We start from the raw sequence: 27,105 nt of genomic DNA, 5'->3' as shown, positions 1-27,105 counted from the left end.
GACACAGTTAGTGATTTCTTGCCAGCTGTCCTTCCTGCATTTGTCAGTTTAAACTGCGTTACTTTCAGCCTGAATTATGTTCATGTTCTTGATGTTGGTCTCAGAGTGCACCAGACTGATACATTTAACTTTAAAATGTACAACATTTTCTTCCAGGTGAGCGTGTCCCCGGCCCCCTCTAGAAAACCAACACTAACTAGAAAATAAAAACTCAATTCGTCTACCGGATCAAGCTAAAGACAGTACCAAATCTGAGCGTGGACTCAATGAGCGATGCTCTCAAATTGAAAGAACACGGTCTTGGATAAAGATAGGATGAAAGCTCCATCGTTCCTCCCCTGTGTGATGTTTCATGTGGTGTGTCAAATGTATTTTATACATTTTGTATAAAACCGTTATCACAAACAGAACCACTATGTCTCTTATATGATTAACAGTGCCATTGATGAATACATAATTCCTTCATCTGATGAGTGTACTTCCAATAATAAATGAATCCAGGTATACATGTGACCTGCCACCTCCCGGCTAGGATCCGTGCGGAGCGCGAGGACGTGCCTCCGTATTTGACGTTTGACAGTTTTCCTGTCTGCTTCGTCTGCCGCTGTGTAGGATTAGCCACTTTCCGGCTTGGAACCGTGCGGAGGCGTGGAGACGCCTCCTATTGCCTTTGGCCATTACCTGTCTTTTCCCTTGACTGAGAGAAATAAACTACCTTGGTTTTGAAATAGAACTCTGCTGTCTGAGTCTGCATTTGGGTCCGCGAAACACCCCACATCATAACAATACAGCTGTTTTCACAATAACTGTATAACCTGGAACCAAGACTGTGATGGCGTCTGTGCAAATTTACAACATGTGATTTCACATTTGATAAAGAGTCTCTTCAGCGTCATAAAACAGTTCACATTATTTTCAAAAGACCTTCTGAGCATGTGCACCCCTACGTTAGGGTATCCCAGTTCTTCCACAGACACTAATCCACGTAGTGCACCTGCGCCTGGAGCTCCTTGGAGATGTACCCGAGAAGGGTCGCCGTCAGCTGCTGCTTCAGGGTGGCGTTGCCCATCACTAGAGCAGTTAGCTGAGCCAAATCTGTCCACTGAATGTCTCCCAGCACGGCCAGAAGACTACCATAAAGCTGCTGCTGCTGCTGAGGACTGAGCTCCATTATGATCTGAGGCAGCGGTTTGAACTGTCCACTGGTCAGCCAGCAGCCCAGAAGGCCTCCGACAGCACCGCCTACATGTTAAGAGGGTTTCAAACATGTGGAATTATGATTGCACACACACGAGTGGGAGAAACTGTTGCATGCATTTATTCCCACTCACCGACTGCGATACCAAGAGGTCCCCCGACTAACCCTCCAGCGAAGGCCAGACCGCCCGCTGCTGCTGCTCCCTTCCCTGAGCCTTTCACTGTGGTCTGGATTTGCTGATTTGCAGATAACTCACAACACAGCTTCATGACATCATCAAGTCGATGGCACATACTGTGGATCAGATTTATACATTTCAGGAGTCTTCGGTGATTGTGTGAGGTAGCCCCTTTCTTGCTATTCTGTGACCAGATATGAAGCCCGTAGTGCGTGTTTTGTAGATGTGATACATTATAAAAGGGAAGCAAGTGTTGTTTACTGGTGGTACATTGCAACTATTATTTAATCTTGATCATTTTAAATGAACCAAACTAAATCCTGAAGAAAACACAAACTGACCCCTTCACCCCTTAATATACTTCATTTATCAGAAGATTATAATAACTTAACATATCTCGACATATTCACCCCAATAACAATTGACCAATGTGTTCAGGCTAAACTAATTACAAGTACCCTAAATTACTTTAATAATCTCTGAATATCACTTTAACATTTTAAAGGTGCACTTGACAGCAACTCATATTTGTGGGATGATAATTTTCAAAAAATTTTAAATACAGGAATCAAACATGTATTGTAATATTTCCATGGATTCAGTGATTCAACTCTGATCTGACCTGGAAAGCATCTTTGGGATGCTGTAAAATACATGTGATGTGCTTTATATTCATGTTTGTGGTGATGTAAACTAATATCTGGGGAAATTAATATTTTTATCTTTAGAAGAATGTGACCCACACAGGATGTAGTCACATTGTTGTTCATGTATTTATTTTATTTTGACATAAAATTAACTTTATGTTATGAATGTTAAGAGGATCAGTGTTGGATCCTGTCCAGGCCAGAAGGGGGCAGTAGCGGAGCGGCTGACGTCACCCACTCTAACCTCCAGCTGTTCTGCTTTAGGCAAACATTTCACACTTAAGTCCTTATAAGCCTCACAAATGTGCCTTCTGATACAAAAGTGATACTTTAAAACATAGATATTTTGTCCTTTTACACGTTTAGGAAATACAACTTCGTAGTTTTTAATTGTCTGGCTCCAAACACTAAGAGCCCTAAAGCTCTCTCATCCACTGTAATGTTATTTAGTTATTTCACATCTGAAAGTCTGTGACACATTCCCCTGCACCTCAGACAACAGTACATCTTCTCCTAAAGACATCTAACCAACATGTTTCAGCACAACAGCTTACTGGCACTATAGGCCATTAGTTGGAGATAATAAGTCACACGTAAGATATTCCATTAAAAGTGTGACATTGTGTCACTTAACTTACTGAAGTCCAGGGGTGGAAGAATAATCCAGATCTAATACACCGCTACTATATTTACTATCTGTAATAATATATTCTAACCTACCTTATGTTGTTATCAACAATCTAACTTTGCAAAGTAACTATAACTAAAGCTTTGAAATATAGTTAATTAATTAGTTAGATTCCACCACTGCAAAAGTAAACATCCGCTCTTATTCATTCAAGGGGTTTGTCAGCAGTTGATACATGATCTAGAATATATATCGCTGTATGTTGTTAGATATTCAGTGAAGCAGATCATGATGGGAAAGCTATACTGTCAGCAAAAAATGTGGCTTTATCATAGTTATTTGGATAATAGTTGAGACTGAGAAGTATTTATTACGACTGGACGTTACAGTAAAGCACATCAACTGTTTTGTGATTATTATTTTTCTTTTGGTTGTGATTATGTTAATATAAGTGATAACTACGCCTAATAGTTTGGGCATTCAAGATACGACCAAAGGGAGAAGTGAGCCATTTAATAAGAAAAGAGCCATATATGCCTGGCTTAAGGATGTGATGTTTTTTTTAAGTCTTGAAAAAATTAAACATGCACTTAGAGCAGGGGTGTCAAGCTCATCTTCACTCCGGGCCACATCAGCATCACGGTCGGCCTCAAAGGGCCGGTTGTAAATGTAAGACGGTGTAAATGTAACTACTCCCAACAGATTGGTAAATAACTGTCTCTGCATTTGATTGTTTATTCAAATGTTAAAATATTGTACATGCAGTTATATAAATGTAAAACTATATTTCAGCACATTTCTGTTATTATAACTTAAATCCTTTTAATTTATGGTTAAGAAACCCAGATTACTCTATCAAAGATCAAACTATTAAAGAAAATAGCAAACACAAGTAATTATAATAACTTTGTTCAAAGCTTAAAATCCTTTCAAGGGTGCGTTTGCACAATCCCACGTGAAGTGTTTCATGTGTTGTAAAGCCACGTTTAAAGTAGTCATCAATATACTCACAATAATATTTGCAAGTGTACAGTAAGCAGCCAAAGAGCTGCTTCTGTGACTGTGTGTTTAAGTAGCTCATCATTATGCCTTTCTATCTCATAACTTCGACTTTCGATCTCATCATTTCGACGATGGGGATATTTTTATTATCAAATCTAACTTTTTATTTTTTATTTTATTTTTTTTATAAAAAAAGAAAATAAATTCTGGCGGATTCGTGGGCCACATAAAATGACGTGGCGGCACCCCTGACTTAAACTGTCTGAGAAGTTCGAGGGAGGTCAGAGACTTTCTAGTGGGTTGGTGGTTTTGCCCGTCCTGGCTCTCTGTCCTTCTCTCCAGCCCCTGCTCACTCCCCAGACCTGCCAGTCCTGGTCACATGACAGCCCCTCCCACCTACACACCTGTTCCCACTTTCCTCATCAGACCTGTAGTTTCTAGAAAACGCACCGAAAACATTTTACTCTACTATATATTTGAAGATTTTTTACGATAAGTAATTGTTTGTATGTGAGAAACATTTCACCAACAAAGACCACGCTTCTTATGATTGCAAATTAGTTTGAAATAAAATAACATACATCACAAAAAACAAAACAAATAGAACTGAAGCCACCGGGAGATCATTGACACACTTATACAGGGAGACACAGCTTGTTAAATCAGGAGAAACTTAATTTACAGTGAACAAATACATTTATTAAATTGTGCAAAGTAAAGTTAAAATTTTGGAGAGTCGACACTGGTAGAGTTGTTGAAGACAGTAGGGGCAGGTTGAAGATAGATGATGGCATGTGGAGTGGGACTGCCCTCAGTGGAAGAAACCTTGAACACCAGATGTAATGATGAATGGGGAGGAGGGTCACATCGGTTCATACTGAAATGACAGCTGACTGCACAGAAGAGAACAGGTCTTTAAAGTTTGACAGGAAATATATGATTGGCTGAGGGAGGCCGTGGCGAAATCGCCCACTGTCAGCTGATAGAGTAGGAGCCAGAGAGCGAGAGTCAGAGAGATGAGGGAGTGAATGAGAGCATACAAAGACTGTCCTAATGTAGGAAGTCAGAGTAAATCCTCAAACTTTACATACCGGTAGTTATAGTATTTATAGTCATACAGTTGTAAATTAATTATTTCAAAATATCACTCCTCTGAGCAAAGCTCTATACGTTTTACTGTACTTGACCCTCAGTAAATAATCAATACGAACAATTTGATATTCAAGGAGGGATTTGGTAATCCTTAAATTATTATAGTGGCACCAAACGTCCTGAGCCAAATTACGAAAAGTGGTAACGGACAAAATCTATTCTGAATCCAATGCTACAGGTCAGATATGCTGCTGGTTCACACGACAGGAGTTTGGTGAGAGTATATTACCCCATCATTGTACATCGGACACCGGAAGTACCCAAACGCATGTTGGCACATGATTTGAAGACTGGCCATCCCCTTGTTTGATACTACTGAAACAGCAGCCCAACACGGCGACATGTCACCGTTCAGGAATCTCACTCAGGAGATACGTGACTGCCTCTCCCCGACAGTACACGCTCACTGTCACGATCAGGGCAACCAGGGAAGTTACTCTTGCATGTGTCACAACTACGTTAGAGGCAAGACCAGTGTCCAGATATAACAATGATCCATAGAAACTTGTGAGGAGAGAAAGCACAGAGAGTGAGTGAATGACAGCATGAAAACACTGTCCTAATGTAGGAGGTTAGAGTAAATGCCAACATTTTACACAGTTAGTTCATTATTTTACAACTGTATGATTATAAATACTATATTTCAAAATATCCCTCCTCTAAGCAAAGCTCTCTAAGTTTTACTGTACTTTACTCTCAGTAAATAATCAATGCTAACAATTTGATATTCAAGGAGGGATTTGGTAATCCTTCAATTATAATAGTGGCACCAAACATCGTGAGCCAAATTATGAAAAGTGGTAGCAGTCAAAGTCTATTCTGAATCCAAAGTTACAGGTCAGATATGCTCCTGGTTTACACGACAGGAGTTTGGTGAGGGTATATTACCACAGCAGCCGACATCGGACACACCGGAAGCCTGAAGTGAGGTTGAAAAGCTTGCAAGTTCATCTGCCAATTTGCCAGATGACAGACCTTCACCTCAACAGGGAGTCTGACCAGTCATATAAAATAAAATAAAATACTTTACAAGAAATTTTGAGGAGTGGTTTTGCCTGTGGCTTCCCTCAGAGCTGTCCTCTGTGGAGCACTGGGCTTCATCCACAAGATGACACCTCAACATTCTAATCCCAGAACTCAGCTGTGTTCCAGTTCCATCCAGCATTCTATTCTATTCCGTTCTATTCTATGAATTCACTATTTGCTAGTCCAGTGTTCAGCATGTTTTCCATGGCAGTTTTCACAAAACTCCACACATTATGACCCATTAGCAGTAATGATACAACACTGTATATTAAAAAAAATTATTTTGTCTGTTGCTTTGCAGATATTTAAAATCATACATGCAACAAGTCACAACAAAAGTTTAAGCTGTTGCAAGTAACTCCACAAATGATCCTTTTAACATTGCTGAATCGGTGGCAGCCCTCCCATTAGTCTCCCATTACCCCATCTGGGGGTAATGGGAGACAATGACACCCGAAGTCTGTTCTTGATGTCCACTCTACTCCGCCATTTTGTTTTGATTGCTGTCACTGCAGAACATCCCGCTTCACAAAGATGATGTTGGAAATGGAAGCAGGGTTTTCAGTGCTTTAGTGGCGATCTCAGGATATTCAGCCTCGATTTTAATCCAAAACACCAGCAGAGTTGTGACCGAGACAAAGCGTCTTGACATGTCAAGAGGCACAGGCGGATGAAATTGCGAGAGAATCCGGTCATTTTTCAAAATAAAACTTCCTTCAGACTCTGATAATCAATAAAACGGAAATAATATAATATTTATTCTTCCTGTGCGGCCCGGTACCGGTGGTTGGGGACCACTGCTTTAAACTAAAGCTAACCTCAGTTACTATAAACAATGATATAATTATCAGTGAGGTTATGTCGGCCATATGATGAACATGCAGTAGATTCAGACTAAATCATCATGATGGGCCTTAATGTTGCCACCTGTCCTGTAAAATGCATTTATCAGCTGTTTTTGATTTATATTACGTTCTGCTGTCCCCTTGGCCAGGACCATATACTTTTTCCTTTCTATAAGTTCACTTGAGAAAAAGAGAAAACACTCAGTACTTTTCATTTATTGAAGTCACAGCAGTATACAAAAATATACTTGACCATGTGGTCATTTCATAATAAGGTTATTTATGTCTCAAAATGACATAAAAAATACAGAAAAAAATACAGAAATTGAAAAAAATACAGAACTACACTGCATTATAATTTTACAGTAATATGCTGTTAAGTCATTTCACGGTATGAATACTGTAGAATTACAGTACATTGCTGGCGTCTCTGCTGCCAGCACTTTACTGTTATTTGACAGAGAAATTGTAGTGTAGGAATGTTTCTTTTATATTTATATTGAATGAGAGGACTACAGATGTTTGTTCCTTATTGTGAAAATTAAGCCTCCAGAGAGGCGGATACAAAGATTCATCACTTTACTTTGCAGCTCTGCAGAACATTTAAGCCTCTTTAAGCTCATTGTTTTGGTTTAGGACACATTTAGGGTTTGGTTCGGTGTCCCCACTCTCGTCAACAAGCAGCTGTTTTGAGCTGACACACCAATACAAATCCACTGAGCGCTGCCTGCTCGGCACCAAATAACGGACAGAAAGTGGAGCGGTCAGTGTCTTAGAGCAGGGGTTCTTAACCTTTTTGACCTCGGGGCCCAACTTTTCAAGTACAAAGTGTCCCGGGGCCCACTCTGACTATATGCATCAAAAGTGTCAGACAACCTGTAGGTCATACAGAAACAGAGCAGTGGGCCTTTGGAGTCAGTACAAATTTAAGATTTTTGTCCGCATAAAATAAAAAAGTTTGGAGGTGCTGGTGATGTCTGCCTTAGGTGACCGGCATCTTCGCCTGCGAGGCGGATGGGGAACGTGGCGTGATCGATTCTTATGTACTTTGTGGAGTAGTCCAGGCTGGGAATTAGGTGGAGCCTGGTGATGTCTGCGCAGGTTGGGAGTGGTTGTTTGAGTGCAGCGGCCGAGCTTGGTTAGCAATTCCCAGGAGATGTGGGGATTGCGTGTGGATGGCTCGATAATCGGGCGAGGTCCATGTGGTTACCGGTGATCGATAGCCTGTGTTGTGTTGAACGGAAAGGCAGGAGCGAGGGAAGAGGAAAAGATGCTGGCATGCATGTGCGAGGGTTGGAAGTGCAGATTGGGGAAAAGAGGCTGCAGGGTGAGATATCCCTGATGCAGAGAGAGTAAGGAGGGGGTGCAATACGAACCGGCCCTCTAGAGGGGCTGGTGCGAGTGACTGGCCGTAGTTTGCCCATGCAAACTTGTCTGGGTTTGTCTGGGCGGGTTGTGACTGACGCTGACGCCTGACGCTGGTGGCTCGGCGATCAAGGGAGGTGTACTGCTCCCTAGTTGTGCCATATACCTACCTGTTCTGTTGTTGGAGCGGTCTGTCAAAATTCTTGTCCATCGCCGCACAGAGAAGGAAATCGCAGCAGAGGAGGGTGTGAATCTGGCGGAGCTCCGTGACCCCCAGCATGACAAGGACAGTGATTAACCCCCGCTGGGTCATCGTCCTCGGTGTGTGCACCCATCTGGGTTGTGTGCCCATCGCCAACGCCGGATACTTCGGAGGCTACTACTGATCCGTGCCATGGCTCCCACTACGATGCTTCAGGAAGGATAAAAAAAAGGGACCTGCTCCTCTAAACCTAGAGGTTCCCTTCTATGAGTTCACTGAGGACGTAGTCATAGTGGGATAAATACTGGAGCGCTGTCTCAGTTCCTCCCTGTAATATGTATTTTTTAGATGGCTCCATGTGAGTGACATAAAATGTGTGCATTTACTGTTAAAGACATATTTCCAACTCTATGATTGAGCTATTGTCTTTTCCCTTGGAAAAGAGTGAGTTGTTTTTCTTTGATTGATCTGCATCACTTAGCTTGATGTCTTTTGATTCACTGACATTTTATTTATTGTTTTAATCTCCATGGATTTCTTTCATTCCGCACTATTTTTAGTATTTTCCAAACAGCATTATGTGACACAAAAAGTTAAAGAGTGCTTCACAGAAAATGGAAGCAAAGGAATGCGGGCCGGGTGTGATCAGGTCCAACCCCTTTGCTGCCGCACCAATCCTGATATATTGTGTTGGAGCTGTGTGATAAAGTCAAAGGTGGGGCCTGTTTCATGGTGACCTAAAGTTGAGCTGGTAAAAGTGCTCATACACATGAACAAGAGGCCTGGGGAGCACAATGATGAGGATAAGATGATGGTACGATCAAGAAAAGCCACCGGCAATCTAAAAAAGTATCGACAAGTTGTGAACACATTCAGGAATGTTTCTGCCTGTTAATCAACTGGAAGGAACTATAGATCGAGATCAGGATGTTGTTGGTTTGTGACTCCAAAGAATGTGTAGATTGCTTTTTCTAAAGGACCTTTTTATGTGTGTGTCAGACAAGATGACAATTGTATACCAGTAATGGCAGCAGCAAAGAGTGCAAACTGCCAAGTAAGATAAAGAACTATTGAGTCACACTCCAGTCACTGATGGATTTAATCCTGACGAACAAAGTGTGCTATGTACAACTGCATGAACCAGTGAAATACACAAACCTTTTTCTTTTTCTTGATGAAATCATTGAAATACAATATACTGTGCACAGATGCAGGTAAAACCATCGTCTTAAACCTACATTACCATCAAACAGGGTAGGAAATCTACAAACAAAAAACAAACATAAATCAGACAATCATATTCAATTTCATTCTTATTTCTTTGTGGTTATTTATTGTTATTATTAAATGTTTAACTGTTAACAATTATTAAGTCAACGATGCCTTGATTACATATACATCAGTCATTGTATGGAATTATTGAGAAAAAATATTTTTGTAGCACCTCAAATATTGTGATATTACCCATTTTTGTCCTGAACTTATATATTAGTCATTGTGTGGAATTTGAGAAAACCATTTTTATAGCACCTTAAAAATTAAAAGAAATGTGCCATTTGAAGGTACAAATTCAGTTCAGAGTTTTTACTTCGTAAAATATCTCAATTGACTGTCAGTCAGGTTTTATTCATTTCCAGCAACCCTCAAATCAAAGAATAAAGACACTTTACGCACAACTTAGGTGTATTTTACCTTTAACTCACGAGATGCAGGTAGCATGTTTTATACTTAATGTGAATATAATTCATTTAATCTAATTTCCATTATGCAATATGTATACTTTGTTGGCATCTTATTCTGAAAACCGGATGTTCGTCGGAAGAAATCGGATGTTGTCTCATGTTAATCTTTCCGTTAACTTTCAAAGTCCTTCGCTCGCTCCTGATCTGCGCCGTTTGAATGAGTTTACCGTGAATTTCAGGATATAGGTGCACTAAAATTTAAGCGCCTGCTGAGTTGACCGCAGTCGCAGGTCTGATTAAGAAGTACTCCATTTTTTTTTATTCGTTTAGAAAGTTCGGGGGCATTTTTTGCCCCTGTCCTAGTGATATCAGGGGCAAAATGATATATCTTAGGGGCAGTTTTGCCCTTTGCCGTCGTGTATTTCCGACGCTGCCATCAAATCAATCATCAATATAATCATCAAAACTATTTCAAACTGTACAGTTGGCGCTCATTCAGTGCATAACTTTTTGTATTGAAACATTGAAATCAGTGGAGTTGAACCGCGGTTAATCATGTGTAACTTCAGAGGTGACTCGTGCTGAAAGCTTTTACCACAAACGGAAACTTTACTGCAACCAGAACAGCTAAAGGGGATTGTTTCCTGTGTGGGTTCTCATGTGTGCCTTTAGCTTTCTGTTGCGCACAAATCTATGACAGCAAACTGATCAGCTGAAAGGTTTTTCTCCTGTGTGGATTCTCATGTGTCTCTGTAAATGTGAACGATCGTTAAAAGATTTCTTACAGACTGAGCAGCTGAAAGGTTTTTCTCCTGTGTGGGTTCTCATGTGTCTCTGTAAAGTTGAATGCCGGTTAAAAGATTTCTTACAGACTGAGCAGCTGAAAGGTTTTTCTCCTGTGTGGGTTCTCATGTGCTTCTGTAAAGTTGAACGAACGCTAAAAGATTTCTTACAGACTGAGCAGCTGAAAGGTTTTTCTCCTGTGTGGGTTCTCATGTGTGTCTGTAAAGTTGAACGAACGTTAAAAGATTTCTTACAGACTGAGCAGCTGAAAGGTTTTTCTCCTGTGTGGGTTCTCATGTGCTTCTGTAAAGTTGAACGAACGCTAAAAGATTTCTTACAGACTGAGCAGCTGAAAGGTTTTTCTCCTGTGTGGGTTCTCATGTGCTTCTGTAAATTTGAACGCTGGTTAAAAGATTTCTTACAGACTGAGCAGCTGAAAGGTTTTGCTCCTGTGTGGGTTCTCATGTGTATCTGTAAATCTGAACGACTGTTAAAAGATTTCTTACAGACTGAGCAGCTGAAAGGTTTTTCTCCTGTGTGGGTTCTCATGTGTCTCTGTAAATGTGAACGACTGTTAAAAGATTTCTTACAGACTGAGCAGCTGAAAGGATTTTCTCCTGTGTGGGTTCTCATGTGTGTCTGTAAAGTTGAACGAACGTTAAAAGATTTCTTACAGACTGAGCAGCTGAAAGGTTTTTCTCCTGTGTGGGTTCTCATGTGTGTCTGTAAAGTTGAACGCTGGTTAAAAGATTTCTTACAGACTGAGCAGCTGAAAGGTTTTTCTCCTGTGTGGGTTCTCATGTGTGTCTGTAAAGTTGAACGAACGTTAAAAGATTTCTTACAGACTGAGCAGCTGAAAGGTTTTTCTCCTGTGTGGATTCTCATGTGTATCTTCAGAGTCTGTCTCTTGCCAAATGTTTTCTCACACTCAGAGCATCTAAAACGTTTCTCACCAGCGCTACATCTTGAATCACTGACACGGACTTCATCAGGTTTCACATAGTTTAAACCTGACTGAGGTTGTCTGGTCTTCTTCCAATCACCACCCTCATCAGTGTCAGAAGATTCTCCAGTCTTCTCATCAGTATCTGGTTCTGGATGTCTATCTGGATCCAAGTTCCTGTCTGGTTCTGGTCCTCCACAGTCCTTTCCATCAGCTTCTGTTCCCATCTGTTTAGTTTGTCTTTGATGAAGCTGTGAGGACTGAGCTTCCTCTTCTTCATCTTCACTCTTCACAGGAGTGAATGAGAACTTGACATCAGCCTCCTCCAGACCTTGAAGCTGCTCTCCTTCCTGACTGGTGCAGAGTTCCTCCTGTTCTTCTTTAATATGTGGGGGCTCTGGGTCCTCCTGTTCTTCTTTAATATGTGGGGGCTCTGGGTCCTCCTGTTCTTCTTTAATATGTGGGGGCTCTGGGTCCTCCTGTTCTTCTTTAATATGTGGGGGCTCTGGGTCCCCCTGTTCTTCTTTAATGTGTGAGGGCTCTGGGTCCTCCTGGTCCAGACTGGAGCTCCACTCCTGCTGCTCAGAGGGAACCTCTTCTTTAACCAACAACAGCTGCTGGACGTCTGCAGGAAAACAGTAAACACACACAGAGGCGTTACAAAGACATTTTAGAATTGAGCAAATAGTCTCCTGGACATACACTTCCAGAGTATCAACAGAACCAGATAACACAAGAATGTAATCAACTTATGTGACCATGAGCATATGAACCATTTTAAGCTGCCAAATCCATGTGGTGTTATCAAAGAGAACAAACTTGTACTTTAAGTTGAAATATTTCCTGTCATCTAGGGGGGGGGGGGGGTGTTCCCCCAGGAGAATTATATTCGATGAACAGAAGATGGTAGACAATCTACAAGTGTTAACAATGTATTAAGTCAAGCATCAAAAACATAGATCTATGGTTTCACAAAACACAAGAATTGATTAAGTAGCCCTAGCAACAGACACAAAGTCAGGGCTCCGTATACGCATCTCTCCTCTCAGTGTTTTGTGAGCCCTGTATCTTTCCACTTTATTTGATCGTGTCCAGCACAGGGACGCATTATCTTCACCCACACACAAGCCAGGGTTGGGCCACATTGTGTGTGGGAGTCCTGGAGTCTCAGGGATGGGGAAGGTGCTGTTCCTGCAGGTTGCTACACAACGCAACACTATTGCAAATTAACACACACACACATAATACTGTTGTGTTCAGAATTTCTCAAACAAAAGGTAAAAGAAAAAGCCCCCCCCCCCCCCATGCTCTCTTTCTTCCATCTAGGGCAGGGGTGCCCACACTTTTTCGGCTTGCGAGCTACTTTTAAAATGACCAAGTCAAAATGATCTACCTACATTAAAAATGCTGAATATCTATTTATATATATATATACATATATTCTGTATATTTTTGGTCGTTCCCTTACTCTGATGACTTGCACTGAATGGGATTGGCCAGAGTTGCATAGTCCTGACAGTAGCTGCTGGTATCCGCCTCAAGCAGACTTCAAATGATCATCAGTCATGGTGGAACGGTGTATGGACTTAATGTTCTTCATGTATGAAAAGGCTGACTCACATAAATGAGTAGAGCTGAATAATTCAGTCAAAAAGGGATCACATTTCCTCATGTTTGGGTACTTTTCCTCTGTGAGAAAACTGTCCATGAGCCCTGGACTTCAGCTGCAGTGTCAAAATCTCATCCTCCACTCCAGACGAGTTCAGGTGAAACAATGTTGCAATTTTTGATGCGAGTGAATCAACCTCAATATCTTCCCGAAATGTGCAGCACATAAGTGTAGCAACTGGCTCGAGTAAAGCAAAGTCTGGGTAAGCGTTTGTCAAACCCTGACAGACACTTGTCAATCTGCTCTGTGTAGCGCGCACTGTCAAGTTACGCACACGCCTTCCGTTGCGTCTCCAGTTCTGACGCAAGGTTTTGGACGTTTCCCAAATCATGGCGCTGCAGATGTAGCTTCTTTAGTGGAAATAAATTGGAAGGCTGACTAATTAGCTCGCCGGAGTTTTGCAGTAGCTCGCGCGGTTGACCGCGCATACGTGGTGACCCGTGTGTTCGAAAATCAAGTGGCAAATGCCATGAGGACGTCTAACTTTTTTTCAATGGCATGCGATCTACTCGCACTACCTCCGCGATCGACCGGTCGATCGCGATCAACGTATTGGGCACCCCTGATCTAGGGTTGTCACGATACCAAAATTATGACTTCGATACGATACCTGCCATAAGTATCACGATACCGATACGATACCAGAATTCGATCAAATCCCACAAATAAGAAATACGATACTGGTATAGTTATCTATAATAGTAATAAATAAAACATCTGTACGGTTCCCTTTTTTACCAGCTTGTTCCTGCCCAGCTTTTTGAACACTTAACAAATATTACTATTAGCCTACAGCAGAATGTTACATGTTAGACGTGTTGGCTCCCTTTGTTTGTGTGGCTTTCAAACACTTTTTGCAAACGGGTCTCTGCAGGTCAGTGGGCTTTCCTTCACTATCTGCAATGTAGCCAAAGTATTTCCAGAAGCTACTTCTGGCATCTTGTTTTTCAGCAAGCAGAGGACGGTCGGGAAAAGCTCCTGCACTCGCCATGTCTCCCCTGTGATCACTCGCTGTGAGTGCGCGCGCTGCCTGCTGCTGTGTGAGCGCGCTGGGCAGCCCGCCCCCTTGCAGTCAATTCCTGCAGGCAGCATGACAGGGAGCGGAGCTGCGAGTGCGCTCTGATCGCGTGCTATTTTAATGAAGTATCGATACTAAAAATATGCAGAATCGTATCGTTTTTAACGTACTGGTACCGCGGTACCTTTTTAGTATCGGTACACCGTGCAACATTACTTCCATCATTAAGCAGGGCCGAATCAGCTGGTTGAAGTTTAAATCAAAAGGCGCGGTGGTATTACAGGTGGGGCGCAGGGGAAAATGCAGAATTTTTGTATTAAAAAAAAAAAAAGTAATTCATAAATACATGGTGAAATGCCTGTACTTTCGTGTAAATGTTTACGTTACGCCGTTAACAGGTTACGCTTGCGCATGCACGACGGCCATGATCCTTGGCGACTCACATGTGCGGCTTAGTGTTCCAAATGTACAGACATTTGGCAGGCGGGAACAGAAAAGCAACCGCAAGCGATGCATCCGAGACGAACACGAACACGACGCCTATCTTGCTCTGGGTTTCACAGTGGACGCGTTAGGAGATGAGGAGAGACCAGTCTGTGTTTTATGTCTGAAAACTAGCTGCGGACAGTATGAAACTTGTTTTGTTTAGTTTTTCACAGGTTGCACTTTATTATCTTGAAAAGATGTTTAGTGCAAAACGGGTTAATTGCAGCCAATTGCAATAAGCTATTTTTTGCCAAATTGTAGTTCTTTTTTGCACAGATATAACTTTATTTGCATTGTTCTAACAAAGTGATTGCACATTTTATTTGTTTTTGTATGATGGAGCAATCTGGTTTACTTAAGTGATTGCAATTTTCTTTGTTCTATTATTTGAAAAAGCACAGATGGAGGCGTCACAAAATGTTATTTCAATAAATGTTCAACAAAGACCATTTTGTTACAATTTTGTTGGGGCATGAACATTTTTCTTCCTCCAAAGTGGAGCGCGACAGAAACAGTTTGAGAACCACTGCCTTATGCTGCGTTCACACCGGTCGCATTGATTTTTTGACGCACTGCAAAATCGCGTCCAACGCATCGCAAAAACACGTCCAACGCACCGCCGGTCGTGTTCACACCAAACGCCGCAAAATCGCTCCGTGCCGGAGAGGGGGCGTGGTTTATCGTCCTGGAAGCCGTTCACCTGGCCGTCATTTCTTTCCGCTATCAACCATGAAAGGAATAAGGACAATTGCTGCTTTGTACGTGTTGTGGAAGTCCCTCAAACGTCGGAATGCCAAACGGCGTCATGTCTGGTTCATAATATTGTTCAGAGGAGCTCCGTGAATTGTATCGAGCTGTATTCACTGTGTCTAGCAAGCCACCAGTCGCTGTTTACTACAGCTGTAGGAACACAGAATAAACTGATTTGGCTGTGATTCAACGGCAATAAACCGACAAAAAGGGACTCCGAAATAACTTCGTAATGATACCGATTTGTAGGCTACTTGTCTTCTCAATGGCGCTCTGATGGATCGGTGCTAGGCTATGCTAACATCGTAGCAGCTCCACCAGCACTCAATAACGTCACGTAGACGTAAATACGGCAGCGTCTATTCATTGTTTGTACCGTATGGTTTACACACACACATGCATACACATAGTTTGGTCCGGTCTCTGTTGATATGAGGTATCGTAGAGCTCTGGGTGAACACAGACGGCTACAGGATTTATTTCCTGATTCAACAACGGCAGGAAGTCAGTGATGACAGGGGGAGCAACTCAACGCTGATAGGCTATCGCGCCACAGCGTCACGCGATTATTTCGCAGAAGTTGAAAAATTTCAACTCGCGCATTGGCGATTTTGCGGCGTCGAACGCGTCCACCGCACTGCAATAACGCGTCCAACGCGCCATCGCAAAATCGCGGTGCGCCAGTCTCATCGCGTCTGTGCATAGACTTTGGATGTAATCTCGACGCGCGTCAAAAAATAAACGCGACCGGTGTGAACGCAGCATAAACCCATCGATCAGCTCAGTGATTGGCTGAACCCGTCGGACTTCAGTCGGCCACTTCCTTGACCAATTCACCCCCCTTCTTGAAGGCTGTGCTCAGAAACTCGTCAGCAACATCCCCCTCTCTCCGACTTCATGGCGGTGTCATAAATTCTCTGGTTTCTCTCACAATGCACAACAAATTCAGTAACTCTCCCTTTAGTTTAAACCCTCTACAAGTAAACATATTGTAACACATAATATCCATCGCTAGGAGCGCTTTCAAACTTAAATTCCTCACAATACTTACCGGTGCACATTTAATGCCTGTAAATACTGTTGTCATATTTCTACAGTAGCGAGAACCATCGCCTACACAAAATGAAGTGATTAGCTTTCATTTAACCCTGTTACTGTATGGCTTCATATTAACTTTGACTGTTACTGTAAAGTAGGGGTGGGAAAAAAAAATCGATACAGCATAGTATCGCGATATTTTGCGTGGCGATATTGTATCGATACATGGATGCCTAGTATCGATCTTTTATTATATAAACTATATAAAAAAAAATAAAATTATTTTTCTTTTTAGAAAAATCAAATAAATTACTTTTTCAGTCCACTAGATGGTGCTGAGTTATTTTCTGGTGAGGTCAGCAAAGGTCCTGGGTCACTCCCCCAGAAAAAATGGCAGCTCCTGTCATATACAGTAGTCTAATCCGCTTGCGCATATACTGGGGGATATACGGGAGTTCCAGAAATGCATGTAAAGTGAGACACACGGTGATCCTTAAAACCAGCTGAGCAAACTAAGAAGCCTCTCTTGCATTAATGTCCAGCTCCCTTCCTCAGAGATCCACTGATGAAGGAGGATATTAGTGTTTTATAGGGCGAGAGTTCTTCCACATCGCCAAGATCCGTTATCACATCATGATGACTTCCTATACGAGCGCTATCGATTCTGCCAACAAGAAATCATTTATTTGCTTTGCTGCTTGCTCTTGCCTCTGCTTGCCTCTGCTTGCATTTTCTTGCATTTTCTTGCTTCAATTTGCCAGATATATCACATATCTTGCCAGATATATCACATATATCACTCTTCAACATTTGAGTGAAGACAAATCCAGAAAGTCGTCGAGCTATTTGGATTGTTAGCTAATGCTAACTAGCAGCTAAGCTAAAGCTAAGTAGCAGCAAGATGCCTCCCTTCTCCACGGACGACTACTACAAACTCCTACAGAAGATTGCAGTCTTGGAAACAAAAATCTACCGACTAGAAGTAAACGCGGAAGTAAATGGACTGTGTGGGAATGATACCACTCTACCATGGACTCAAAACATTGGACAAATGCAAGCTAAGACACAGCTAACTAGCATAACCAGGCCTACCAAGAAACAGGAGGAGAGAGCAGATCATGAATCTTATGCAACTGACTGGCCTGCTCTAGCACACGGGCAGAACTCCTCCTCAACCCCTGCACCCAGACGGACAAAGCCAAGGACAGCTAAGGGAAGTAAAACCAGCAAAATACCTCCACAACAACCAAGCCTACAACTTCAAAACAGATTTGCTCCATTGTCGCAGGATCATAAATCTCCATCTGATGACCTGGATAAGCAGCTATCTCCTCAAAGCAGGGTAAGAACTGAGAGTAAATGTGAGAAAAGGCCGCAGGCAAAGCTAGTGACTGGGCCTGAGACTCTGATTGTTGGTGACTATGCTGTAAAAGATGTCAGAAAACTGTGCAGCAAGAACACCAAAATACTCTGCTTTCCGAAAGATATGGTCTCTGACATGAGAGACAAATTCCTGGACATCGTGGCGGACTATCCCACAGCGAAAAACATCATCGTGCATACAGGAAGCTGTGATATTGTGAAACAACAGTCTGAAGTTCTGAAGCGAGACTTTATTGATCTGTTAAACACAGTCAGCTCTGTCAAGGCTGAGGTGTTTATCAGTGGCCCTCTCCCACCAGTCAGAGGAGGAGATGAAGGATTCAGCAGGCTGTTTGCACTGAACAGATGGCTGTCAACTGCATGTGCTGACCATTCAGTACATTTGATCAACAATTTCTACCTTTTCTGGGAGCGCAGACATCTTTTTACAGCGCATGGAGTTTGCCTGAACACGTCAGGGGTTAAACTGTTTACCTCTAACCTGTTTTTCTCCCTGCGTCACCCGTCTGTCCCTACTGCCAAGGACAAGATACAAGAGGAGTCTAAACAAGAGATAACCACACAGCATCGCCATGGAGACCTTACGGGAAGGATGCCCCCGCCTAACGACAGCCAAAAGGAGGAGTCTCCAACCTCATCATCAGGGACCGCCTTCGCCTCCGATCTCCCACTTTCCCCACCCTTCCTAGACGAGGAGTCTTTACCTCCCTCCCCAGCACCTACTTCCACCCCCCAAATTCCATCCAGGTCCCTTTCCTCTCTCACACTCTCCCCATCCTCCCCCCACCTGGAGTTCACTGACCACATGAAAGAGCTGGTCATTGCTGGGACCAAACACACTCCTCGCCACACTCCTCGACGGTTCCACAACCATCTTCTGTCTCCCCTACATGATAACGGAAATAATTGATATCTTCTGGGTCCAGGCTACAAGGCTAATGATACCAATGACTCTCTCCAGGAAAAGTCGGGGCCCTGTATGCAGCGAGCCGTTTCAATTCCTGTCTTGCAAGTTTATAGAAAAAGAAAGGTGAGGCTGCGAAGAAACAATAGTAAACATGCTAACTTATCAAACTTAGCATACATTCCTCGTCAGCCTGTCCAAATAAATTGGGCAAAGAAAGCTTTAACCACATTAAACTTAGCTTTATTAAATGTCAGGTCTCTGTCAGGAAAAACATTTTTAATCAATGATTTTATTGTTCAGCACAAACTGGACATTTTGTTTTTAACTGAAACTTGGTTAAATCAAGATAACAGTGCAGCTGTTCTTATTGAATCAACACCTCCCAACTTCAGTTTCATGAGCGAAACAAGAGCGCATAAGAAAGGAGGTGGAGTTGCTATTTTATTTAATGATTCTCTTCAATGCAAGCAGATGTCCTTTGGTCATTTTAGTTCTTTTGAATATGTGGCTCTGAATTCCACTCAAGCTTTATGCCTAAACATTTACAGACCGCCTAAATACTGTGCAACCTTCTTTGATGAGTTTACTGAACTGCTGTCTGTAATCTGTATTGATTTTGACTGTGTTGTTATTGTTGGTGATTTTAATATCCATGTTGATAATCCCCAGGACAGAGAGTCTATAGAATTATGTGGTGTCCTTGATAACTATGATCTGACTCAGCATGTGACAGGACCCACCCACAACAAGGGGCACACTCTGGACCTAATCATCACCAAAGGTGTAAACATTTCCAAGGTTGCTGTGACTGATGTTGCACTCTCTGATCATTTCTGTGTTTTCTTTGAGAGTGCAATCTCCTTGCACACAAATGTCCAAACCAAGGTTGTGACAAAGCGTTACATCTCTGAAAACACCAGTGAACTATTTATTCAGAAGTTCTCCTCCACACCAGCCCTCTCTTGCCTCTCAGTCAATGAGCTTGTAGATGGCTTCAATTTTAAAGTTAAAAATATTATTGATGCCATTGCACCCACTAAAGTGAAGGTTGTCTCGGGTAAGCAAAGATCTCCTTGGAGAAATGCTACGTTGGTCAAAATAGAGAAACGAGAGTGTCGGAAAGCTGAGCGCAGGTGGCGAAAAACTAATCTCCAGGTTCACTGTGACATCTACAAAGAGAGACTTCGCAAATATAATTTGGAACTTAGAAATGCAAGGCAGTCATTCTTCTCTGACATCATAACCAAAAACAAGAACAACACACGCGCCTTATTTGCTACCGTCGACAGGCTAACAAACCCTCCAGTGTCGGTAGCTGCTGAACTCCAATCCACCTGGGCATGCAATCAATTTGCCTCCTTTTTTACTGACAAAATTCAGAAAATTAGACAAGCAGTCAGTGCCTCCACATCAACCACAGGATATGTGTTGTCCCGATCTCTGAATAACATCCATTCAAATATCATGACACAATTTCATTCAATCGACCGTAGAAGCCTAGAAGACATTATACATCTGAAGTCATCCTCCTGCTGCTTGGATATTCTACCAACACACTTTTTCAAAAATATTTCAAACTGCATGACCACTGATCTTTTACAAATTGTAAACACATCCCTTCTCTCAGGTGTCTTCCCACAAGCCCTAAAAACTGCAGTTATTAAACCGCTCCTAAAGAAGGCTAGTTTAGACTCCGCAACGATGAAAAATTATGGGCCAATATCAAACCTCCCATTTTTGAGTAAAATAATTGAAAAAGCGGTTTTCCAACAGCTGACCAACTTCTTGACCGTAAATAACTGCTTTGATGTTTTCCAGTCAGGCTTTCGACAGCACCACAGCACTGAAACTGCTCTTGTTAAGGTTTTCAACGACATCCACTTAAACATAGACAATGGCAGAAGTTCAGTCTTAGTCTTACTAGATCTCAGTGCTGCATTCGACACGGTCGACCATGCCATACTCCTAGAAAGACTAAAAATCTGGGTGGGACTCTCTGGCACAGCACTTAACTGGTTTGAATCCTACTTGAAAGGCCGAGAATACTTTGTGTCTGTAGCTGATTACACATCAGAGCTGACTAAAATGACATGTGGTGTTCCCCAAGGTTCAATACTGGGGCCTCTTCTGTTCAACATCTACATGCTTCCACTAGCTCAGATTATGGAAAACAACAAAGTGTGTTATCATAATTATGCAGACGACACACAAATCTACATAACCATGTCACCAGGGGACTATAATCCCATACAAGGGATGGGTAACTGCATTGAACAAATCAACAACTGGATGTGCCAGAATTTTCTTCAATTAAACAAAGATAAAACAGAAGTAATTGTTTTCGGTACCAAGGACGAACAATTGAAAATCACCGCTCAGCTTCAGTCACTGATGTTAAAACCCACAAACCAAGCCAGAAATCTAGGTGTAGTTATGGATTCAGACCTCAACCTGAACAGCCATATCAAGACAATTACAAAATCAGCCTACTATCACCTGAAGAATATATCAAGGATTAGAGGACTTATGTCTCAACAGGATTTGGAAAAACTTGTCCACGCATTTATCTTCAGCAGACTGGACTACTGTAACGGTGTGTTTACAGGTCTCTGTAAAAAGTCCGTCAGAAAGCTGCAGCTGATTCAGAACGCTGCAGCTCGAGTCCTCACTAAGACCAGGAGGGTGGACCACATCACTCCAGTTCTGAGGTCTTTGCACTGGCTTCCTGTCCAACAAAGAATTGACTTTAAAATCCTGCTGTTGGTTTACAAAGCACTGAATGGTTTAGGGCCAAAATACATCTCCGATCTGCTGCTACCTTATGAACCATCCCGACCCCTCAGGTCGTCTGGGACCGGTCTACTTTCTGTTCCCAGAGTCAGAACTAAACATGGAGAAGCAGCGTTCAGTTTTTCTGCTCCACATATCTGGAACAAAGTCCCAGAAAGCTGCAGGTCTGCTGAGACCCTCAGCTCATTTAAATCAAGATTGAAGACTTTTCTGTTTGCTGCTGCCTTTAATTGAACCACATTCAATTCATATATTAATCAATTTCCTGCATTTCTGCATTTTACTACTGCATTTTATTTCTTGTACTGTTTTTTAATGTTTTAATGAATGTTCTTAATTGTTTTTAAATTTCCTTTTCTTTTGCCTTATGTTTTGATGCTTTTAATGGTTTTATGTGAAGCACTTTGAATTACCTTGTTGTTGAAATGTGCTATACAAATAAACTTGCCTTGCCTTACAAGACCTTCTCGAGCCATACATTGAACACCACACGCCGCTGCCGAGCACTGACTGTCTCACAGACTGGATGCAGCCTTGAGCTTTTTTGCGAGTGGTACATTGTTGTACAGTGTCGGCGATGCGGAGAACATCGGGAAAGCCGCTGCATGCCGTGCGCAAAGTTTATTTGGCGCTTAATAAACGTATGTGTTCAATACATTACCATGGCACATATTGTGTTGACTCACCATTCTGAATAATGTGTTTGTACTTCGTTTGTACTTGCGCCCATGTCCTCTTGATGGCTGGTTGCATACATGGGGGTTAAAGCACTCATAATTATAGGAGTGTTATAAGTACACCAGCATATCATTATTGCAGAAAATGATTAAGGTGGACTCATGATAAGAAGAGAGAGAATCACACACTATTTATTTTCACTGCTTCAATTGATTGAATTTCTGATTATGAATAATATGACATACATATTGATCCGCCCATACACAGATTCACACACACACATTCAAACTCCTAGTTCTATATGGTAATCTACACAGACAGGTATATACACATATATAGTAGGCTACATGATACATACGTGCATACAGTACATATATCCTCATATTAATTCGTATCAATTAGATACTCTTTGGGCTTGTTTTGTCTACTTATTCTGAAAGAGTTGAGATAATTATTTTCGTTATAGATCTCATTCGATGATGCATTTCATTCAGCATACTGCCAGCAGGCACATTTAAAGACATATCATCTGATTGATTGGGGTGATTAGGCACTTAAAATTAGCCGATACATTTTCCCAACACTTACACATTTAACTTAGTTTTGCACAGGCTGCACTTTATTGTTATTATCTTAAAAATGTATTCAGTGCGAAACAGGCTAATTGCAGCGACAATAAGCTATTTTTTGCCAAATATTCGTTCTTTTTGCACATATAGAAGTTTATTTGCATTGTTCTAACAAAGCGATTGCACATTGTATTTGTTTTTGTCTGATGGAGCAATCTGGTTTACTTGAAAGTGATTGCAATTTTCTTTATTCTATTTTTTGAAAACGCACAGATGGAGGAGTCACAAAATGTTGTTCTTTCAATAAAAGTTCAACATGGAGCATTTTGTGCCAATTTTGTTGGGGCGGTGGAGCATGAACATTTTTCTTCGTCCAAAGTGGGGCGTGACAGAAAAAGTTTGAGAACCACTGACTTAACCCAACAAGTCTGAACTGTAACGGAACTTTAACTGTAACGGAGGGAAATGAAGACGCTGCAGACATCTTAACGCTGATTGGCCAAGACTCGATACGTCGCATCAAATACGTTTTATTGCGACGATCACAACATCACCTTTTCTCCTCGTCTCACTCCAATCTGAGAAACGCTGACCGGCTGATCGGCTGACCCCCCCCCACACACACAAAAAAAAAACTACGAATGTAGACTACTCACGTGGATGACATATTTTGATTAAAAACGGTTTATTTCGCCGAAAAGCGACACGTTTACAGGTATTATCAGGAGAAGAAGAAAACGACAAATTGCAACCGAGTCTCACTCCAAACTACATTATAAGTTATCAGCCGGAGCATGAACAGTGTTTGAGAACTGAGAGAATAAATGAAGTGAACCCACGTGCTCTTTGTATCCGGACTTCCGGGTTGAAAACAGCGTCCAGAAGCTCCCGTTGTCGTTTATTCTCCTCTTTTGAACGAGAGAGTTCCTCCTCGTACTCTGCTATCGTTCTTTCAAACAGACCAAATATCTCTTCACCAGCCGCAGTTAGTCGCTGGTTGACTAAAGATCTCAGCATTTCTAGTTTAGACATTTTGAGATGAGTCCTCCTCTTCTTCTTCTTCTTCTTCTTCCTCTTCTTCTTTCACTTTAATGGCGGACTACAAACCAACGTTTAAGGCGCCACCTACTGGACCGGAGTGTGTAACATCATGATTTTATGACAGTTATCATTACACAATAACAGTGTTATTTATAAATAAAGTAAAAGAAGAAAAAGAAACTTAACATTTAAAATAAAATTAATTTAAATAATTTAAATAACAAAATAAAAAAATATAGACGTTATATTCTGGATATTGAACCCGTTCCATTCAAAATATTAAATAAAGCCCTTTTAAGCTGAACTAGTTTGTCCCCTGTCTCTAACAGTCCTTTGATGCTCCACTCCCTTCCTGTATCTACCACTCTGTTCTTCAGTCTTTCTCTTTCCACCCTGAACTTCTTCCACTCTATCATGTTCAACAACATGTTCAACAGTTTCTTTACAGTTGCATATCTCACATTTATCCCACTCTGTCTTTTTCATGATGTGTATAACGTGTCATTGAGTCCTGTATGTCCGAACCTCAATCTGAAAGTAACATCTTCTTTTCTACTTTTACTTCCATCACTTCTCAATCTGACTGACGTCTGTATTTTGTTGTAATTTATATCCTTATTGTCATTATTCCAAATTTCCTGCCAAGATGTAATAATTCCGTGCTGTATTACTGATTTTGCTTCTGACCTCCCAAAACAAATTTCTAAAATATCATTTTTGTTTGACGCTCTTTTCTCAAGTTTATCTGCAACCTCATTTCCCTCTATTCCAACATGAGCCGGTGCCCAACAGAGATGTACATCTATTCCTAAATGTTGTGAGTTCAGTAATGATGTATAAACTTTAGTTAAAAGATCCTCTCGTACTGTTTGACCGGATTGTATACTTTGTATTGCAGCTGCAGAATGTGAACACAAAAGTACTTTCATTGGTTTGACCTCCTCCACCCACTGAAGACTGATGATTACTGCTGTCAGTTCGGCTGTGTACACTGATAACCAGTTATCTGAGCGTTTAGATCCATCTGTAAAGATATTTCCAGAATTAGAATATCTTTTATTCAGTAAATCTTGAACCAAGTATCCGATGTTTACATTCGTCTCAGTCCATTCTCTTCTCTTCTCTAATATCTCCAGATTTACCTTGGGTTGTGGAAATATCCATGGAGCAATGTTGCTACTAATATGCTGGACTATGTTGTATGGTATCAAATTTGAACTGTTTCACTTTCCTGTTAACTTCCCATCCAAAGCTTTTACCAGAGAATGTCGAGTACTCCCAACCATTGTACAGGACAGTCGCTGCTGTGTTTCCGTTAAGTCCACCCTGAATTCTAATCCAGTGTGATAGTGCTAACTCAGTTCTCCTCACATGTAATGGCAGTTCCCTGGATTTCACCAGCAATGCATTAATGGGTGTGGTTTTCACTCGGGAGATGAGTCAGAGGAAAAACATCCAAAAAAAAGGTGAACAGATAAAAGTCCATCGAGACAGGTTCTACGAGGAACATCCGGTTTCGCTGCAACTTGGTGGGTAACCAAATAAAAGCCCTTAAACTAATAAAATAGTATATCATTACTCCTATCTTCAGTTACCTTCCATCTGGTCCATATGTAACAGTTGTGGGTCGTGGAACGAGACGACTCAAGTGATTGTTTTCCAACATTTATGTATTGAAGACAAAATATCACCAATGAATTGCCTTCTGATCGTTTTCTGCCCCTCTGCTCCCTCAGCAACGTGTGATTTAATTCCTTTTATTCAAATACACACTGACCAATCAGAGCTCGGTACGTGGACCATTAATGAATGTTACATAATCACACAGTTTAAACTGACAAATGCAAAAAAAGACAGCTGGCAATAAATCTCAGACTGCATGTGTGAAATCGTAAATTAACAGATTGATGACATCACTGCTTCATTTAGAGCATGATAGATCTGACTATAAGTACATGTGTGTATTATGGTAAATGAATGTGTTGCAGATGTGTTTTCATGGCGTGTATGACAATATTTTAGCCTTGTTCTTTCAGCTGTAGCCTCAGTGGTGCGAAACAGACTTTGGAGTAAATAGAAAATAAATGTGTAAATATTCTCTCATCACACATTCACTGACGCGTGCCGGCTTCTTGAGTCGTGTCTTACAGTCTCCGGCTACTTTAATGTTTGGTGTGGGTGATTTTAAATCATGGAAGGAAACTTCCTCACTGCTTAGAATTATATTCATATATATATTTATTTATTTGCCCAAAAGTCTGTTTCACATCGCTGGGTCTCAGCTGAAAGAATAAGAATACACAAAGTACAACATGAACGTGAATACACGTGTTATTATAGTCAGATCTATCGCGTTATAGATGAAGCAGTGATATTATAAATGGGTTAATTTACAGAATGACACAGTTAGTGATTTCTTGCCAGCTGTCCTTCCTGCATTTGTCAGTTTAAACTGCGTTACTTTCAGCCTGAATTATGTTCATGTTCTTGATGTTGGTCTCAGAGTGCACCAGACTGATACATTTAACTTTAAAATGTACAACATTTTCTTCCAGGTGAGCGTGTCCCCGGCCCCCTCTAGAAAACCAACACTAACTAGAAAATAAAAACTCAATTCGTCTACCGGATCAAGCTAAAGACAGTACCAAATCTGAGCGTGGACTCAATGAGCGATGCTCTCAAATTGAAAGAACACGGTCTTGGATAAAGATAGGATGAAAGCTCCATCGTTCCTCCCCTGTGTGATGTTTCATGTGGTGTGTCAAATGTATTTTATACATTTTGTATAAAACCGTTATCACAAACAGAACCACTATGTCTCTTATATGATTAACAGTGCCATTGATGAATACATAATTCCTTCATCTGATGAGTGTACTTCCAATAATAAATGAATCCAGGTATACATGTGACCTGCCACCTCCCGGCTAGGATCCGTGCGGAGCGCGAGGACGTGCCTCCGTATTTGACGTTTGACAGTTTTCCTGTCTGCTTCGTCTGCCGCTGTGTAGGATTAGCCACTTTCCGGCTTGGAACCGTGCGGAGGCGTGGAGACGCCTCCTATTGCCTTTGGCCATTACCTGTCTTTTCCCTTGACTGAGAGAAATAAACTACCTTGGTTTTGA

The 27,105-nt window shown here is 41.5% G+C and overlaps 1 protein-coding gene and 1 pseudogene across 2 annotated transcripts in view; one reads left to right on the top strand and one right to left on the bottom strand.

Moving 5' to 3' along the window:
* The window catches only part of LOC306781537 (cytochrome b-c1 complex subunit Rieske, mitochondrial-like), a 64,902-nt pseudogene that overhangs the window by 16,691 nt on the left and 21,106 nt on the right, over positions 1 to 27,105 (top strand). The gene's annotated exons all lie outside the window — the stretch shown is intronic.
* LOC306775432 (protein C19orf12 homolog) lies at positions 977 to 1,491 on the bottom strand (the record flags this gene model as incomplete). Its single annotated transcript, XM_079265863.1, has 2 exons — positions 977 to 1,242; positions 1,332 to 1,491. The coding sequence occupies 2 exons, from the start codon at positions 1,489 to 1,491 to the stop codon at positions 977 to 979; spliced, it is 426 nt and encodes a 141-aa protein (XP_079121989.1).

Source organism: Melanostigma gelatinosum, assembly GCF_949748355.1.
Source record: "Melanostigma gelatinosum genome assembly, chromosome: 1".
Taxonomy (NCBI): Eukaryota; Metazoa; Chordata; class Actinopteri; order Perciformes; family Zoarcidae; genus Melanostigma; species Melanostigma gelatinosum.
This window is presented reverse-complemented; position numbering and strand designations above follow the sequence as displayed.